We start from the raw sequence: 20,367 nt of genomic DNA on the forward strand, positions 1-20,367 counted from the left end.
AGCAGATATCTCGGAAGATTGTAGGACTGCGGCAATTACAAAGATAGAGACAGGAAAGGGCATGAATTGATCTGAAAACAAGGATGAGAATTTTAAAATTGAGGGGTTGTGGGAGCCAATGTAGGTCAGTAAGCACAGGGGTGAAGTGAGAATGGGGAAGTGGAAAGGCTTGCCATAATCTTTCAATCTTCGCTAGATTTGGAGAGGTGCTGAGGATTGGAGAGTGACAAATGTGACATTCTTATTCAAGAAAGGATACAAGGATATTCCCATTATCTGAGGGCAGTCTGTCTGATATCAGTGTGTCCATTTTTAGAAACAAAAATCAATGAAAGTATCTTGGAGAGGCTTGAGTTAATTAAGGAGACCAGCACTGATTATAAAAAGCATATTGTATTTGACTATGTCATTGAATTTTTTGAAGTTGCAGAATTGATGATAAATGTTGTCTAAATGGATTTTAAGAAAGCCTTTGACAAAGTACCACATAAAAAGGCTGATTTTAAAAAAATCAAGGCTCATGGAATAAGAGGGTTGGTTTCAGCTTGGATAAAAAAAGGCTTAAGAATGGACAACAATGAGTCATGGTAAATGGTTGTTTTCCAGACTGGAGGATGGTAGACATTCATGTTCTCCAAAGGTCAGTGGCCTCAGTGACTCCATGAAAATCTAGCCCCTTGTCCTTGTACCATCAGCTAATGGGAGCAGCTTTTCTTTGTCTATCTTATCTAAATATGTCATAATATTGTACACCTTGAACAGACCAAGGGTTAATGCTGGACCCACTGCTTTTATGATATATATAAATTAATAAGATATTGGAATATAGAATAAAATTTCAAAATTTGCCAATGATACCAAACTTAGAGGTGTAGCATGCAGAGCAGGTGATACCAATTGATAGCAACAGAACATAGTTAGGCTAGCAGAATGCGCTGACTTGTGGAAGATGGAATTTAATGCAGAGAAGTGTGAGGTGATACATTTTGGCAGCAGGGATAGGGAGAGACAGTATTGAGAGTGGTTAGAAAAGCGTATGGGATCTTGGGCTTCTTAATAGAAGTGTTAACTACCAAAGCAGGGAAGGTTATAAAGCTCTGGCTAGGCCACAACTTTAGGAAGGGTGCAAAGGTTCTTGAGAGGGTTCAGAGAAGATTTACCAGAATGGTTCCAGGGATGAGGTATTTTAGTTCCAAGGTTAAGTTGGAGAAACAGGGGTTGTTCTTTTGAAGCAAAGGAGATTATGGGGAGGTCTGTTCAAGGTGTACAATATTATGACATGTTTAGATAAGGTAGACAAAGAAAAGGTGCTCTCATTAGCTGCTGGTACAAGGACTGGGGGCTGGATTTTCATGGAGTCAGGGAGGGGTGAAAATGGCAGCCAGAACCTGCTTCTGGGATTCATAACCCCATTCCCAGGGTTTCTGATTTTCAGGAGTGCCTTTTAAGGGTGCGGGCTGCTTCAGGTCACAAGCCCGGACCCTGCAAACCCAATCTGGCCGGTTCCATTGCTGGGGTAGGTGTGTCCTAGTCCTCCATAGTTTTCAAGGAGTTGGGCAGCTTTACAAAGAGTCATGGCTAACGGCACCTCAGAGGTGTTGAGAACCATAGTCTGCATGCGGGAACCTTTCGAAAGGTGAGTTCAGAAGGTCCTCCAGGTGCCCCCATGTCAAAGTATATAAATGTAAAAATGCCATTTTCTGCACATATACTGGAATAGGTGAAACAGAATGACTGCTCAAAAATTTTGAAGAAAATTGTTTAATTTGATTAGTTAGTTTGATATTTCTTGCTTTATAAATGGTAATTTTGAAGAAAAGAACAATTTACTTGCTAGTTTGTTTCTTGGTTATTTATTAGTAGCCTGTCTTACCTGTCCAGTGAAAGGGGCTATTTTTGGATATAGCCTGACTAAAAACATCAACTAAAATGGTTAGATTGATAAATATTAGTTTTTTGAAATTTTCACAATTCTGACCCAAATAAAAGTGTGGCATCTTTGAGAGGCTTAATGCTTTGGGTCAATACAAAACCACATGTAATTACAGCAAATAGATTGATGTACACAACATTTGTGACTCAAAATATATTAGTATTTCATAGAAAAATGAAAGAAATACAAATCAACAATTACATTTCAAGGTATTATTCATCCTTACCTACAAAGCTACTGGAAAATTATTACAATTTCATTCATACTATGCCACTGGAAGGCAGTCTCGACATAAACACTACTGGTATGCTGGTGAGCTTTAAGTTGTACAGAAAGAAATTGCAACTGGTCATCATAAGAGTATGTAAGGTAACAGATATGGAGTAGCTCCAAACAGAAAATTGTAAACCAGAATTCATGGCCCAGATCTTCTGTTTCCCAGAGGGTCATAACCTGGAGGTACCCCAGAACCCAGAAGATGCTCTCCCCCCCACCTTCCAGACACAGCCACCCCCCCCCCCCCCCCCCCACCGCCTCCTCCCCTCCCCACCCCGAAGTCCCCAAGCCAGGGCTGAAGTACTACTTTTCTGTACATCTTTGTCAATCTCTCCTTTGCCCCCACTTATCACTGGCCTTCTATCCAGCTTCACCTGCTCCATCCCCCCTACACAGTATAAATTTCATCACATTTTTACTTCTCTTTAGCTCTGAAGAGTCATACATGCCTACCCCAACATATTGATTTGTGACCTGAATCAGCCCACACCCTTAAAAGGCGCTCCTGAAAATCAGAAACTCCGGGAATGGGGTTGTGAAATGTTAATTCTGCTTTTCTCTCCACAGATGCTGTTAGACCTGCTGAGTTTTTCCAGCATTTTGTTTTTGTTTCAGATTTCCAGCAGCATTTTGCTATTATCTGCATGGGAATTAGCTGGGTGGGAATTACCTGGGAAATTGAAACTTCCATTAGGCAATTACCCTACACCTGGAACTATCTGAAACTTCAATTTAATTTGAATTTGAAGAGAGTTCCAGTCTCTTAGCAGAATAGTTACCCAGGAAAAGTTAGGAGGATTAAAACCACTTCTAACCGCTGGGTAACTATGGTACTGACCCAACCTGAACCACCCCCCCAAACAACCACTGGACCACCCCCCCTGCCTCTCACCGACCCCAGGCTACCCCACCCCCTGACTACCTCCTCCAAAACCCCCCACCACCACTCCGCCCCCTGACTAACCCCCATCCCTCAATTACCCTCTCCACCCTCCCAACTACCTGCCCCCCCACCACCCTTCCCAAGCACCCAACCCACCCTAACTACCATCCCACCCCATCTACCCACTTTTATCAAAGTGGCTGGGACCTTGAAACGTACTAGCTTACAGCAGCTAGTGCTAAAAAGAGGGTGTGGCTTCACTCCCCTCAATGCTTCTGTCCTGCACTGAAAGGGCCCCAGCAACAGGTACACTGCACATTTCTCAGCAAGCTAGGGTCAGAAGTCTGGGTGAGAAACTTGCAGCTCTGGACTATGCCAGGAAAAAAGGAGTGGAGTGGCAATCCGACAGTGATTACTGCTGCTCAGAAGATTTGGCCCCATGTAAAGCTGCCATGGACATCTACCAAAGGCATGGAGTTCTTGGACATTTATTAACTTGCATTCTCTAAAGTTTGTTTTTTTATCTCATGGAATTAATAAGCAAAACTTCAACAATAAAATTATGTAGGCCTCCTGATGCTAACCTGGTGTGTCACTGAATCACAGAGACTAAAAAGACCTCTCGTTTAATACCATCTGCGCGCAGTTTGGTAATCGGTGCTGATGTAACAGTAGATTCTGTTGACCTCTGCACAGAACCCGGCAGCCAATTAACATTGTTGAGGCCCCACTTAGGAGCTATTTTTCAGCCTCTCCACTATTTTGCTGGCATCAGAGCAGGCCCCCGCTGCTTGTGGAGACTGCTAGGTCAATGTAGGTGGCCTCGCTGTGACCGGCTAGGGATCATTGGACCCAAATGCTCCATATTGTAAAGAGGGGACTGCATTAATAAAAGGCCACAATCGTGGCCAAGACTAATCCAGCAGAGAGTTTTCCCCTCCAGTCCAATTCACATACCAATCTAGATGCGGGCTATTTGATGATTAATGTGCAAGCAAGGGTGCCTTCATGCTGAGGCGCCCTCACCGTTTCCAATCCACTTCAGCAATGTCCACCTCTCCTGGTGAGGATGCTGAGATTCTAGAGTTATTGGTCCTCTGACTGGGCCAACAGCATCGGGAGCAGGATGGTGAGCTCAGGGGAGGCCAGTTTGGAGGCTGGCACCAGGAAGATTGCTGGCAAATGCGGGTTTGGGGCCCAAATTTGATCCAGACATCGGGGTTCCAAAGACCATGGCAAAATCCTATCCTAAAAGCAACAAGGACGCATGCCATATTAGATTTATTATGGAGAGAGGATCCAGATTTTCTTAACATGAACATTAACAAATATGATCAAGTATATCGTAGTGTTTGAAAGGAAACGTGAATCTGCTACTAAGCGAAGAGTTATCCAGAAAGTTCTAAAACTTAGCCAACTAATAAGTCAGGAATGTGACGGAATACTCCGTTTGCCTGGATGAGCGCAGTTACAACAACACTCAAGAAGCTTGACACTGTCCAGGACAAAGCAGCGCATTTGTTTGGCACCACATCCACAAACATTCACTCCCTCCACCACTGACACAGTAGCAGCAGTGTGTACCATCTACAAGATGTACTGCAGGAATTCACCAAGGTTCCTTAGACAGCATCTTCCAAACCCACGACTGCTACCATCTAGAAAGACAAGGGCTGCAGATGCATGGGAACACTACCACCTGGAGGTTCTCCTCTAAGCCACTCACCATCCTGACCTGGAAATACATTGCTGTATCTTCACTGTTGCTGGGTTAAAATCCTGCAACTCCTTCCTTACACCGTGGGTGTACCTACACCACATGGACTGCAGCAGTTCAAGAAAGCAGCTCACCACCACCTTCATGGACAATTAGGGACAGGCAATAAATGCTGGCCTAGCCCACATCCCATGAATGAATAAAAAATAAATAAATATCGGTAAGGCTGACTCTAATGATTTAATGAGATGAGACAGGCACTGTCCACAGTAAACTTGTCAGATCTGTTAGAAGATTAGTGGGGGTATTTAAGAAAGAATTTGTGATGGTGGGGGGTGGTGGTGGGAAACAGCTTGATGTGTCAAAGATGACAGCGTAAAATACAAAAGTGCAAAAAATAGCTCAAATCCTGGCAAATGGGAGGGATACAATTAAAAGTGGTGAAGATGTATTAAAAAGTCAGGGAGCCCGAGTTACTGTGGCAACACGCACTTTTACATGCATGTTGCAGTCTGGAGCTATGGCTAGTGATGGTAGATGCCCTAACTTCTTTCCATCACATGGCTGACCAGAATTTTCTCCTGTTCTTACTGCCTGCCATTGGCATGTGTTGGAGGTATTTGCAGGTTGATAATCAACCTGTTGGGCCTCGTTATAAACGTACCTTCCTTGGCCATCAAGTCCTGGGGTGGTCTCAAATCTGCAGCTTCTGGTTTAGAAGCAGTGATGTTACCCATTGCGCCACAAGACCTCTACACAAATAAGAGTAAAGGGTGACAGAACAGATAGTAAGAACTACAAAAAGGGAGTATTTAAAAAGAAGTGCAGGGGATATCAAAATCAACACAAATGTTGTTATAATTACATTGAAACACAGAAAATAGGAGCAGGAGTAGGTCATTAGGCCCTTCAAGCCTGCTCCGCCATTCAATATGATCAAGGCTGATCCTCTATCTCAATGCCGTACTCCTGCTCTCTCTCCATACCCCTTGACACCTTTAGAGTCTAGGGTCTATTTCTTTAATATATTCCGTGACTTGGCCTCCACAGCCCCCTGTGGTAGAGAATTCCACAGGTTCACCACCCTCAATGAAGAAGTTTCCTCTCATCTCAGTCCTAAATGGTCTATCCCGTATCCTGAGATGATCCCTTGTTCTGGACCCTCCCAGCCAGAGAAAATATCATCCCTGCATCTAGTCTATCCATCCCTGTCAGAATTTTATACATTTCAATGAGATCTCCTGTCATTCTTCTAAACTCCAGTGAATAAAGGCCTAGTCGGCCCAATCTCTCCTCGTACAACAATCCTGCCATCCCAGGAATCAGTCTGGTGAACCTTCACTGCACTCCCTCTATGGCAAGTATATCCTTTCTTAGGTAAGGAGACTAAAACTGCACACAATAATATAATTAATTATATTAGAAAAAAGGTAGTTAGCTGCAATGTGGGCCGCTTGGAAACTGATCATAGTGATATTGTCAATGAAAATAAATGGTGGACATGTTGAATAATGTGCAGAAGTATTTACAGTATAAGAGGTCCGCATGCCAGACATCTCAAGGAAACTAATATTGAATTAGGGGCAGGTACTCACCAAAATTAATGTTAGGAAATTAATAGCAAAAGAGAAAATAATTACACTAAAGAATGACAAATCCCCAAGAGAAGATGGTTTCCCTTGCAGGGTTTTAAAGGAAGCGTGTGAGAACATTAAAGGTGCCTTAATTATAATCTTCCAAAATTCTCTCAATTTGCGATCGATTCCTTAGACTGGAAAATTGCACGTCATTCTACTTTCTAAGAAAGACAAGAGCAAAAGAAAACAGGGAATTATAAACTAGTTAGCCTGACATCTGATGGGAAATTAGTAAATTCTATAATAAAAGATGGAGTGACTGAACATGTTGAAACTTTTCAGCTGATCAGAGAAAGCGAGCATGGATTTGTAAAGGGTAGGCCATGCCTAATGAACTGATTGAATTTTTTGAAGAGGTGACTAAAGTATTGAACAGGAGGAATGTCTATGGGTGGCATTTATATGAACTTCCATAAGGCATTTGCTAAAATCCAGAGGTTGTTAGCTAAAGTTGAAGCCCAGGAATTGAAGGCAAATTAGTCTTATTAAAAAAGGATGGTGATCTGTGAAAATGGTTCTTTTCCCTCTGAACACATTGCAATTAGTTTCAATAAGGTTGTGTGTTCTGGATCAACAATCATCAAAAGATTTTCTAACAATAGGTTTGTGTTCTTCACAGCTGGTCCTAGCAAGTTGGGAAGGAAGGTATAACTTGCAGTGTCAGAATCTTCACAGTGCTGGTGACGCCGACGTCAGGGTGAGACAAGAAAAAAAAACAACAGATTTCCAATGTGGTAATAATGATTAATGTAATTCATAAAGAATGCTGCCCCACCATATGGGCAGCACTGCCTTCCAGTCATACAAGAGGCTGCCTACTCTTGGCTAATCTGGGCCAATGCCAGTGCTACTCTTAGGAAGAAACATGTCAGTTTAGGTCAGATGAGGTTTCTCTTCTGATTTTTCTCCTGCTCTGAGACTTGAGAAATTCAAATCCGAAACTTACCTTAGTATGGTGCTGCATTTCACATGCTAGAACATGACTACCATGAATTTTAAAGACTATATATCCAATAAATCTCAGCTAATTATATGGAGCCAATGCACATGAAGGCTATAAATGTTAAAATGGTGATGGATACATTTTTAATACTCAAGGGTGTCAGAGGTAAGTGGGATAGGAAATTGAGGAACTTTAGTATCACATAATGGATGAAGAAGATGGTCCCTTCTGGTACTCAATTGACTTAGGCTGGAATTTTAAATGGAGACGGTGGGCTCAGCAGACTGGGTTGCCCTGCAGTGTTTAAAGACCATTGGGCCTGTGATTGTCTCAGGGCAAGACTTTTGCCCCATCTGGGGACAAGCCCCATCTCTGAGAGGTACCAACCAATCTAGTCCCATCAGCACATCAAGAAGCAGTGGCCACTGCTTGGACTACAGGCAGTTCCCAATGCTGAGGAGCCATGGAGCTGAAGATCCAGGTAAGTCTGGGATTTTTCCAGGGCCAGGGTGGCAGACCCTGGCGAGGGTGGGGGTGGTGTGTGGCGGTGATCTGTGCTGGAGGGCAGTTGGGGGGAAGCATGCAGGGGTGGGACCTACCTTGTGGGAGGAATTGTGTTGGGCACAGGGTGCCCAAAGAGGAGGGACCCTCCATTCAGCCCTCGAAAAGGCCATCAGGTTTCACTTAGTGGCCTCACAACATGGCATAGACATTATCAGCTGCATTGGGAGGAGACCATTATTGCCCAATTAAGGGCTTAAATGGGCCCAAGGGGGCAGGTCATCCTATGTCTGCCCCACCACTATTAAAATACTAGTCGAGGCTTAGCAATGGGCATGGCATCTCTGCCTTTGCAGTGGATTTTACAGCCCACTACCTGCCAGTCTGCTCTGTGGTGAGGGCTGTAAAATTTGATCCTGTGTTTGCAATGTTGGCGTGGCTGTGGGTTAGTTGAACTATGGTCGGTGAATGTGTCCTGAAGTTTGTTTAATTTTATTAACTAGTTGGGGTAGAATATTCCCGAGTTTAATTCCCAGGGGTTTTGGCCACTCCAGCATTTAGCATGGCTGGGAGGATGATGCTTGAGGTTGCAAAATTTAATGGCCTTTTTTCACCTTCATTTTCATGTAGTTGTAGAAAATACAAATAACAATGCAGTTTCACTCAGGACTTTGTTTTTCCTTTTTGCATTTTGATCATTTGGTCCTTTTCTTAAGTTTCCAAAGCTGCTTTCCCCATAAATTAAAAATCAAGTAAAGGAATAGAGAGTTCTAACTATAAGCTCCTTAGGAGAGAGGGCCGTTTTTTTTTTATACACATACCGTATAAATCTTATATTTGCAGGTGCTTCCTGTCAACTTTTCCATTATAAATGCCTATGTCCTAATTTACCATGGATATTGCTTGTGTAAACCTGTTATTCTGTAATTACACTCTCCTGGAAGAGTATGTCAGTGCAGTGTGACCAGTTTACATAGGCCATTTCTATTTTATATGGGGTAAATAAGAACTTATAATATATCTAAAAATAACAGAGTTATGGTGCAGACGTTTGTTAAGTTGGGACAACCTGGAAGACATTTAGAAAGGGTGGGCAGGACACAGATATGGAAGTCCCACCCCCATTTCCAGCAGATCCCATTTTTGTCTGCAGGGAGAAGAGGGGGAGCCCTGAATCACAAAGGTGGGAACCCTGAATCTGCTGGGCTATTTGGATTTAATGCTAAGTTCAAACAGACTCCATTTTAGCCATTCCAAGCTGCAATGTGGGAACCATGATTTTATGCAGAGAGTGTAAACACTAATGAAGAGCAAATTTAAGGACCGAGATTTTCCGTGCCTGCCAGTGTCGGGCGTGTTCGGCAGTATATATATGAGAATGAGTGGTGATGTCCCTTGAGCTGACAGTGAGTGAGATGCCAGTGAATGTGTGATGGGTTTGAGAGTGAGAGTTTAGAGTGATGAGATGGTTGCCATACGCTGGCTGCATGGATGAGATCATTCATTATCTATCTGCATTGGATGGTAACCCCTTCGGTGCTGCATTGACATTGACCACTGTCGTCACCTACCAAGCCCGAGTGGTAATGTAGCTGCCCCTCTTGTGGCCAGAGCAGGGATAGAGGACATCAGCAGGCCTCCATAGCATCCAAAAGGCACTCAAAGGCTGCAGTCTTCTTTGCTGGAATCCTCAGCTTTAAGCACTGAGCGCAGCTGTACTTTAAATGTGGTGCCTGGCATGATGAAGCAGTGAGGTGATGGTGTGGCAGGTAAATGAGAGCCTGCCCAAATGGAAATGGTGTGTTTCCCGGGAATGCATAATTAATGCGGCAAGTTTGGGATGATAGGGTATGAAAAGCCACCATTGTGGTCAGTGGGTAAAATGTTGTTTTACCTGCACGCTACCACACTTAGTGCAAATCTGAGACGATTCCGCCCAAGGACTGTTTCAGTGTCATGATCGAAAATGCTTCAAATCTCCAGCCTTTTAAAATTGAAAATAAAACAGATTGCAGCTTTCAGTTAGATTAAAAAACAGAAATCCACTGCTGGAGTACATTGGTAGATCACCTGGTGTAGCTTAAGAGAAACAATTAAGCCATCTGTTCCTACAGTTTCAATAGACTTCACTGTTGACATTTTCTAAGGGCTGTTTTTACAGTTAAGCACGTTATGAATGCTTGGGTGAGTTTCAAAAACTCTAAAACCACTTATCCCAGCAGAAGCTGAGTTCACATTGTGATTGACAGCTTTTATCCTCTACTATCCAAATCTGCTTCATCAGAAAACTACACCCAGCCTCAAACTCATGTGTGCACCAGAGGTGAGGTCAACTATATTTTGATTGTCCTTGTATTGTAGGATACTTCTATTAACTAGTATTACTGGCTGGGTTGCTAGCAGGACACTCTCATCAACTTAATTTCACTGCCAGGGTGGGAGGAATGGGTTTGTTCCTGGTAGGCCTCCTGGCAGAGTCGCAAGATACCTGATGCTTCCTAGTTCCAGATAGACCTTCAATAGCACTTACTTTGATTTTCATCTATCCAATAATTATTGTGTGGAAGGCTGCACTCAACTACTTTCTCTTCAAATAAAACAATTTAGTAAAATGATCAATCCTGCTTTTCAATCCAGGTCTATGGAATTTTAGCGAATAGAGTGATCACTTCATAGAGGGAGTTAACATTTCACATTTCCCAAGTCTAACGATCTGAATTAACTGTAGATGCAATCAGTGATCCATAAATTTCAGTGATGACTAAAGTGACTCCTGAAGTGTTCTAGTTCTACTGAACACAAAAGTTTTGTTTTGAAAAACAGTTTTAAATTGGGAAAAGGCCAATTTTACTAAGTGGAGATGTGATTTAGAGAAAGTGGACTGGAAACAGTTAGTTGAAGGCAAATCTGTGTCAGAACAGTAGGAAGCATTCAAAAAGGAGGTGGTAAAGAGGGTTTTGAACAAATATGTTCCCAAAAATTAAAAAGGCAGGTGTCTTAAATCCAGACATGCCTGGACATCAACGAGCATACAGAGTATGATAAACCAAAAAAAACTTACATCAGATGCCAAAAGCTCAACAGTTCAGAAAGCCTAGAGGAGTATAGAAAGTGCAGGGATGAAATTAGAAAGGAAATTAAGAAAGCAAAGAGAGGTTTTCAAAAAATATTGGCCAGCAAAGTCAAGGAGAACCCAAAGAGGCAAACCAAGAAGAGTAGGGCCAATCAGAGCCCAAATGATAACTTGATTGCAGCGTCGCAAGATATGGGCCTGGTTCTTAATGAACACTTTGCACCTGTTTTCAAAAGAGGAGTACAACAAAAGAGCCTATTTAAGGAGGACAAATATAAAATAATATATTGGATAAACAGAGAGGCAAAAATTGTCAAGGTGATTAGTATCCTGGAAAGTGGATAAATCACCAGGCCCAGACCGTGTCAGCATGGAATTGTTATAGTTGATCATGTCTGACTCGGTTGAATTTTTTTGAGGAAGTAACAAGGAGGATCAGTGTAGCATGTTCGATGTTGTCTATTGACAAGGTCTTACATGGCAGACTGATCAAAAAATTAAAAGTTCCTGGGATCCACTAGGAAGTGGCAAGTTGGATCCAAAATTGGCTTGTGCCTGGAAGCAAATGGTAATGATGGACGAGTGTTTTTTGACTTGAAGGCTGTTTTCAGGAAGGTTCTGCAAGGCTCAGTACTGGCTCCCTTGCTGTACATGATATATATCAATTATTTAGACTTAAACATAGGGGCATGATTAAGCAGTTTACAGATGATATGAAGATTGGCCATGTGGGTTGAGAGAGAGGAAGAAAGCTGTGGACTACAAGAAGGTATCAATAGCCTAGTCAGGTGAGTAGAAAAACAGCAAATGGAATTAAATTTGGAGACCTGTGGGATAATGCATTTGGGGAGATAAAAAAAAAATACACAATATATGTAGGATACTTGGAGTGCATATCCACAGATCCATGAAGGTAGCAGGACTGGTAAATAGGGTTGTTAAGAAGGCATATGAGATATTTTCCTTGATTAGCAAAGGCATAGCATATAAGGAGAAGAAAGTTATGCTAGAACTGTATAAAACATAAGTTAGGTCACTGCTAGAGTATTGCATACAGTTCTGGTCACCACATTACAGGAAGGTGATCTTTATTGTTGGTGTCAGCAACACCCCCAGTCAATTGTCTCGATTTCAACAGCACTCACTCACTGTACAAAGAACTTGTTTAAATTCAACAAAATAGACTGACAAACACACAAACAGGTTATAGGAGAGTATGGTTTATGTTTGTAATGGATTGATCTTTAAAACCTAGCCTATTAGTGAAATCTATTCTTCATTGCTGGGAGTTTTATTAATTTCCAATGATGCATGATGATCTGGAATGGACTGCCTGAAAGGACAAGAGAGTCAGATTCAGTTGTAATTTTAAAAATGAAGTAAATATATATTTAAAAAGGAGAAATTTGCAGAACATATGGAAAGAACAGCGAAGAACTACTAATTGGATATGTCTGTCAAAGATGGACTGAATTAATCTTATACCACAGTAGGAGGCCAACGATCTTTGGTTGTCCAATGATTCTAATTTGTGCCTAATCTTGGCACTGACTTTTAATTATTGCTATGACTGAAAAGCTAGCAATAGCATGAGGAAAAATTAACCATATCAAACCTCAGTAAGATGAAATTTTGTTCACATAATTACTATTGTGTATCTTGTTGCAGCTTGCAGTAAATATATCCGTATTCATTTTACAGGTGGCTAAGGTGCTGTGGTGGTACTACTTTTCTAAAGCTATTGAATTTATGGACACAATATTTTTTGTCTTACGGAAGAAGAACAGCCAAATTACATTTCTTCATGTATATCATCATGCAACAATGTTCAACATCTGGTGGTGCGTCCTTAATTGGATACCTTGTGGCCAAAGTGAGTTGTATTACTGGTACAGGTTCAAACTAACCATTTGCAAGAATGGCTGAACAATGTTAATGAACAAAATGAGGGTGTGGCCAGGAATTACACAGGTGTCCCAAATTTGTAGATAAAAATATTTCGGCATAAATCAATTAAAATAAATTACCACTGGCACCATAGTTATGCAGTTACTTTCCATGAAATTCCAGTCACATTGGGCGAAATCTTCCATTTTGGAGTTCGGAGGCAGGCAGGAAAGTCAGCATGATTCCCACTGGGTGACTCGACGGCTGAAAATGCGCGATCTTCTGCTGATCAGCTCATTAATTATGCATCGAGGAGCACCACAAATCTTGTGGTGGGGCACACAGGAATTTGCCTGTTCCACCATTACCTCATGGGGTTGAAGGTCTTGGCAGCATATTTAAATGGCACCCAGACAGCCTTCACTCAATGCTGGCCAGGAGCTCTGCATTCATCCTCCAGAGTCCTTGCAGCTGCAGCTTGTACTGGTAAAGCTGGCAGATGTGAGCAACTACATCCCAGGACATATGAAGGTGCCACCAGCATTGCCTTTCACTCATTTTCAGATAAGAACACTGCCTGTGATATACCCATGGTCAGGCCAATGCTCCTTGTTGCAGTGGACCCTGTTCATCAGCATTTTGAACTTCTAGAGGCCCCACTGCCTCTCGCTGCTCAGGCTCTTGCGCCTCCTAGCCCTGTGCCAACTGTGATGGACTCTCCTTCATCACCATGGCAGAGTTGCCTGCAGCCTGCATCAGCGATGCCTCAGTGGGTGTGTGAATGAATTGAACTGATAAATTCAGTGAGCATGTTCTTTACAGGTTTCCCCCCATCTCAAAGCCAGTAGGCCAGTGCTAAGCTCTTGGCACGGGCGCCATCCAGACATGGCATCCCCACCCTACCCGTTATGGGTAAAGGACATCCTGGAGGACCAGAGATGGGTGTTCCTCCTGTTCATACATGACTGTACATAGAGACATTGCTCTTTGACCAGGATGATGACAGTTTTGTGTGAGAAGCCTCCCTCTGGCACTATTCCACTTGCCTCCATTATCGTTGAGACTGTAAAGAGAGACCATTGCCTTGGCAGTATGGAAAGGCTAACCACATGAGCCCTGGTCAGCCATGACCATTCGCCCAGGAGGATGGAGGCTTGGAATCATGAGATGGCTGCTGTCCACCAGCCGTGCCCTTGGAGGCATCTACCTCCCTCCTCCATCCTTGCCTCTGGCTGCAGCCAATGGCAAATGGCATATCCATACCATGCTGGGATCTCAATGTTGTCAGACCCACGAGTCAGAAAACAAACCTCTTGCTGTTTGGGCTTCACCATAGAGAGGGGAGCCAACTGAGCCTGGTTAACATCCAGTTGCCTCATAATTATTAGGATGCCCCGTGAGTCGGCCACTTGAGTTGACCTTAAACTCCCACCCAAAAAGAACCTACTCCCACTTTGAGAGAGCTATTACTGACTAACTGTGTGGTCGAGGTCAGATCTGAAAAATGGTGCGCATCAGCTTCCAGACTCTCTCCACCACCTTCTACCCTCCCTTAACACCCACCAGCTTCCTACCATCACCCTTGACCCACCCTATATCACCATTCCTCTCCCCTCTGTCACCCTTGGACCTCCCCGCCTTACCCTGGACTCTATTATGATCCACCCCCATATGCCTTTCCTCCCCTCAGAACTGACAGCTGTTACTGACCCCATGCCCGCCCTGACCCTGCTCCCTCACGTTATCTGAGCCACCTAGCTGGTCTCCCTCTGTGACCTCCCTCCCTCGACAACCCCATGAGTCCTTCACCCACCAAACTCTCACCCTGAACCTGCCTCTCTTCTACATCCCACTCCCATCCCCTGATTATTCCCTATCGCCAGTACTGAGTTCACCCCACCCCCCCAGGACCCTACCATCGACACCACTGACCCTGCCCTCTATGACACCCTTCCCCAACCCCCTCCCCCCAGACACTCCTCCCAACCCCCTCCCACTAGATACTCCTCTCACCCCACTTTCCTTGGATAAATTCTTCCCCTACAGCACCCCCTTCCCTGCTTAGCATGCCCTGTGTCCAGCCTTGGCACAGCTTTTACTACTGGCACATGATATGAGTGAAGTTTGCACGGTCCCCAAGACGACAAAAGCAGCATCTATTCACTTCAAAGTCGTGCAATAGATGAAGCTCGGCAGGTGCATGCCACTTAGTTGTAAAACTGAATGTTCTAAATTCTTGCTGGAGGGTGAACTTGATTCTGGGCAGTGTGTCTTTTTAATGAGCATGCATGAGATGCTAATGTATGTGACTGGAGTTCCTAACATTGTTCATCAGGAAGCTCAACCCACATTGAAAGTCGGGAGAACAAAATTCAAACATTTTATCCCGCCATTGGGAAACAGATTTTTTTTGCCTCCCGCCAAACTAAGTGCCCCCACCCGCCAAGATTCCTGCTATTGGCAGGACCAGAAGATTCCACCCATTGTATTTGTTTCTGGTAGCCTTATGGTGAATAACTTTGAAGCATTGGAAAAGATTCAGAGGAGGGCAAAAAGAATGATATCCAGCTTACAACAAATCAGTTATTGAGATAGGCTTAAAAAAAAACTGGTTCTATTCACTATAGAAATTCTCCACAGAGATGGTGGATTTTAAAATAATGAAGGGTCTGCAGTTTGTTCATGTTGGTGGATTATTTCATTTGGATCGGTTTGGGAGGAGCATGGGTCATGCACACATTATGCAACAGCAGAACTCAGTTACGTGCCAGGTCTTGGTTCTCTACCCAGCAGGTAGCAGACGACTTGTGAAATAAGTTGTTAGCTTGTGCAGCGCTGATTCACTGCATATCGTCAAAGGAGGTGGACGCTTTGTGAACAGGGTGGAGATCAAAGCATGGAAAAGATAGGGGGAAATACTAATTAATGTAAATCATTATCAGTCAGGCCTTCCAACCTGGTTTAGATTGACTAATGAGTTTGGTAAATAATTCTCCAGAGTTGTTTCTAACGGAAATTGGTTTTGAATGATTTTAGTCTGCTCTTTTGCCTCTCCCAAAAGATTGCCTGGCTGCTGGTGGGAAGGGTTTGATGTGAATCATTATGCTTCGGGCATTATGATTGTAAAGAGCAGGCTAGGAGTTAGTCACCTCACCTAATCCCAGCATTCTCCAACCACACGCCCTTTTTAACTGCCCATTAACCTCAGTGATAATGCCCTCAATTTATTCCACACCTGAATCAACTGAGACAAAAGCAAAATGGTGCAGATGCTGAAATTTGAAATAAAAACAAAAAATAGTGGAAATACTCACCAGGTCTGACAGCATCTGTAGAGAAAGAAATATTTACTATTTCAGGTTGATGAGGCTTTCATCCAAACTGATCAGAACCTGTTCTCAGGACCAGTGAAATGGGTAATCATGTAGATCATCAAATTTTATATAGAGAATTATGAAGTATTGTATTTTGGAAGGGAGAACATGAAGTGGCAATATAAATTAAATTTTAATAGGGTTTTTAGATAATAGAGAACATATACAGAACATTCAATGTGGCAAGCTAAGTTTAAAAGGCTGTTATAAAAGCATCTGGCATCCTTGGTTTTATAAAGAGAAGCAGAGAGTACAAAAACAAGAAAATTATTCTAAACTTTTATAAGTCTTTGGTTAGGTCTCAGTTGGTGTCTTACCAGATGAGGCGATGGTATAATGGCATTGTCACTGGACTAGTAATTCAGAGACCGAGAGTAACGTTCTGGGGTCCTGGGTTCGAACATGGTGAACACCACTTGGAGGAAGCACTGAGGGTGGCAAGGGCACAGAATGTACTCTGGGTGGTGTCTTCAATGTTCATCACCAAGTGGCTCAGTAGCACCACTACTGACCAGCTGGCCTAAGGAGTCCTAAATGACATAGCTGATAGACTGGGTCTGCAGCAGGTGGTGAAGGAACCAACAAGTGGGAAAAACATACTTGACCTCATCCTCACCAACCTGCCTGCTGCAGATGCAAAACAAAAATAAAAATACCTGGAAAAACTCAGCAGGTCTGACAGCATCTGCAGAGAGGGATACAGTTAACATTTCCAGTCCATATGATTCTTCATCAGAACTAAGGAAAAATAGAAAAGAGGTGAAATATAAACTGGTTTAAGGGGGTGGGACAGGTAGAGCTGGATAGAGGGCCAGTGATAGCCAAAAGATGTCATAGACAAAAGGACAAAGAGATGTTGAAGGTGGTGATATTATTTAAGGAATATGCTAATAGGTGACATTAAGGGTAGAAAACAGGTCAAACAAGGTACAGATAGCCCTAGTGGGGGTGGGGTGGGGGGAAGGGATCAAAATAGGCTAAAAGGCAGAGATAAAACAATAGATGGAAAAACATTTAAAAATAATGGAAATAGGTGGGAAAAGAAAAATCTAAATAAATTATTGGAAAAAAGGGGGATCAGAAAGGGGGTGTCGATGAAGGAGAGTTCTTGATCTAAAATTGTTGAACTCAATGTTCAGTCTGGAAGGCTGTAAAGTGCCTAGTCAGAAGATGAGGTGTAGTTCCTCCAGTTTGCGTTGAGCTTCACTGGAACATTGCAGCAGGCCAAGGACGGATATGTGGGCATGAGAGCAGGGTGGTGTGTTGAAATGGCAAGCGACAGGGAGGTCTGGGTCATGCTTGCGGACAGACCAAAGGTGTTCTGCAAAGTGGTCACCCAGTCTGTGATTGGTCTCTCCAATGTAGACGAAACTGCATTGGGAGCAGCGGATGCAGTATACTAAATTGAGGGAAGTGCAAGTGAAATGCTGCTTCACTTGAAAGGAGTGTTTGGGCCCTTGGACGGTGAGGAGAGAGTAAGTAAAGGGGCCGGTGTTGCACATTCTGCAGTTGCATGGGAAGGTGCCGGGGGAGGGGGTTGAGGTGTAGGGGGTGATGGAGGAATGGACTAGGGTGTCCCAGAGGGAACGATCCCTGTGGAATGCCACCGGGCGGTGAAGGGAAGGTGTGTTTGATGGTGGCATCATGCTGGAGTTGGCGGAAATGGCGGAAGATAATCCTTTGAATGCGGAGGCTGGTGGGGTGATAAGTGAGGACAAGTGGGACCCTATCATAGTTCTAGGAGGGAGAGGAAGATGTGAGGGCGGATGCGCGGGAGATGGGCTGGACTCTGTCAACCACCGTGGGTGGAAAACCTTAGTTAAGGAAGAAGGAAGACATGTCAGAGGAACTGTTTTTGAAAGTGGCATCATCAGAACAGATGCAACGGAGGCGAAGGAACTGAGAGTTTGGGATGGAGTCCTTACAGGAAGCAGGGTGTGAGGAGCTGTTGTCGAGGTAGCTGTGGGAGTCGGTAGGCTTGTAATGAATATTGGTGGACAGTCTATCACCAGAAATTGAGACAGAGGAAGGGAAGGGAAATGTCAGAGATGGATCATGTGAAAATGATGGAGGGGTGGAAATTGGAAGCAAAATTAATAAATTTTTCCAGATCCAGACGAGAGCATGAAGCAGCACCAAAACAATCATCAATGTACCGGAGAAAGAGTTGTGGGAGGGGGCTGGAGGAGGACTGGAACAAGGAATGTTCCACATATCCCATAAAGAGACAGGCATAACTGCCACAGATGCTTCTGTTCTTGACAATATCAGTAGGAGCGACCACCGCACAGTCCTTGTGGAGAAAAAGTCCTGTCTTCACGTTGAAGATGCTCTCCTTCATGTTGTGCAACACTACCACTGTGCTAAATGGGATAGATTTTGAACAGATCTAGCAGCTCAAGACAGGGCAACCATGAGGCGCTGTGGGCAATCAGCTGCAGCAGATTTGCACTCAACCACAATCTGTAACCTTATGGCCTGACATCACCCCCCCCACCCTCCCCACTGTACCATTACCATTAAGCCAGGGGATCAATCTTAGTTCAATGAAGAGTGCAGGAGAGCATGCCAGGAGCAGCACCAGGCACACCTAAAAATGAGGTGTCAACCGGTGAAGCTATAACACAGCACTATTTATGTGCTAAACAGCATAAGCAGCAAGTGTTAAACAGAGCTAAGAATTCCCACAAACAATGGACCTGATCTAAGCTCTGCAGTCCATAAAACCTAAGACATAGGAGCAGAAATTAGGCCATTTGGCCCATCAAGTCTGCTCTGCCATTCAATCATGGCTGATAGGTTTCTCAACCCCATTCTCCCACCTTCTCCCCGTAATCTTTGATCCCCTTACCAATCAAGAACCTATCTATCTCGGTCTTAAATACACTCAATAACCTGGCCTCCACAGCCTTCTGTGGCAATGAATTCCATAGATTCATCACTCTCTGGCTAAAGAAGTTTCTCCTCATCTCTGTTCTAAAAGGTCTTCCCTCTACTCGGGTCCTAGTCTTTCCTACTAATGGAAACATCTTCCCCACGTCCACTCTATCCAGGCCTTTCAGTATTCTGTAAGTTTCAACCAGATCCCCCCTCATCCTTCTAAACTCCATCGAGTATAGACCCAGAGTCCTCAAACATTCCTCATATGTTAAGCCTTTCATTCCTGGGATGGTTCTCGTGGACCCTCTCCAGGGCCAGCACATCCTTCCTGAGATATGGGGCCCTAAATTGCTCACAATATTCTAAATGTGGTCTGACCAGAGCCTTATAAAGCCTCAGCAGCACATCCCTGCTTTTATATTCTAGTCCTCTCGAAATAAATGCCAACATTGCATTGGCCTTCCTAACAACCGTGTCAACTTGCAAGTTAACCTTAAGAGAATCCTGGACTAGGACTCCCGAGTCCCTTTGCATTCCAGATTTCTGAATTCTCTCCCCATTTAGAAAATGGTCTATGTCTATTCTTCCTACCAAAGTAGCACTTTGTAATCCATCTGCCACTTCTTTGCCCATTCTCCTAACCTGTCCAAATCCTTCTGCAGCGTCCCCCGTTCCTCAATACTACCTGTCCCTCTACCTATCTTTGTATCAGTCCTGCATGGTGGTGAATTAAGTAATTCACTGGAAGAGGAGGCTCCACTAATATCCCCATCCTCAATGATGGAGGAGCCCAGCACATCAGTGCAAAAGATAAGGCTGAAGCATTTGCTACAATCTTCAGCCAGAAGGGCCGAGTGGATGATCCACCTTGGCCTCCTCCAGAGGTTCCCAGCATCACAGATGCCTGTCTACAACCAATTCAAATCAGTCCACATGATCTCAAGAAACGGCTGAAGGCACTGGGTACTGCAAAGGCTATGGAGCCTGACAATATTCCGGCAACAGTATTGAAGACTTGTGCTCCAGAACTTTCCCCACCCCTAGCCAAGCTGTTCCAAGACAGCAACAACACTGGCATCTAACCCAGCTATGTGGAAAATTGCCCAGATATGTCCTGTACACAAAAAGCAGGACAAATCCAACGCAGCCAATTACCATCCCATCAGTCTACTCTCCATCATCAATAAAGTAATGGAAGGATCATCAACAGTGCTATCAAGCGGCACTTGCTTAGCCATAACCTGCTCACTGATGCCCAGTTTG

At 43.7% G+C, this 20,367-nt stretch overlaps 1 protein-coding gene across 1 annotated transcript in view; it reads left to right on the top strand.

The window, feature by feature from the left end:
- elovl2 (ELOVL fatty acid elongase 2) overlaps nucleotides 1–20,367 on the top strand; it is a 61,274-nt gene that overhangs the window by 27,290 nt on the left and 13,617 nt on the right. The window contains exons 3-4 of the mRNA XM_041184000.1: nucleotides 7,066–7,143; nucleotides 12,665–12,836. Coding sequence (XP_041039934.1) covers nucleotides 7,066–7,143; nucleotides 12,665–12,836 — 250 coding nt within the window. The remainder of the gene's footprint in view (nucleotides 1–7,065; nucleotides 7,144–12,664; nucleotides 12,837–20,367) is intronic.

This window comes from Carcharodon carcharias, chromosome 3 (genome assembly GCF_017639515.1).
Source record: "Carcharodon carcharias isolate sCarCar2 chromosome 3, sCarCar2.pri, whole genome shotgun sequence".
In the NCBI taxonomy this organism is placed as follows: Eukaryota; Metazoa; Chordata; class Chondrichthyes; order Lamniformes; family Lamnidae; genus Carcharodon; species Carcharodon carcharias.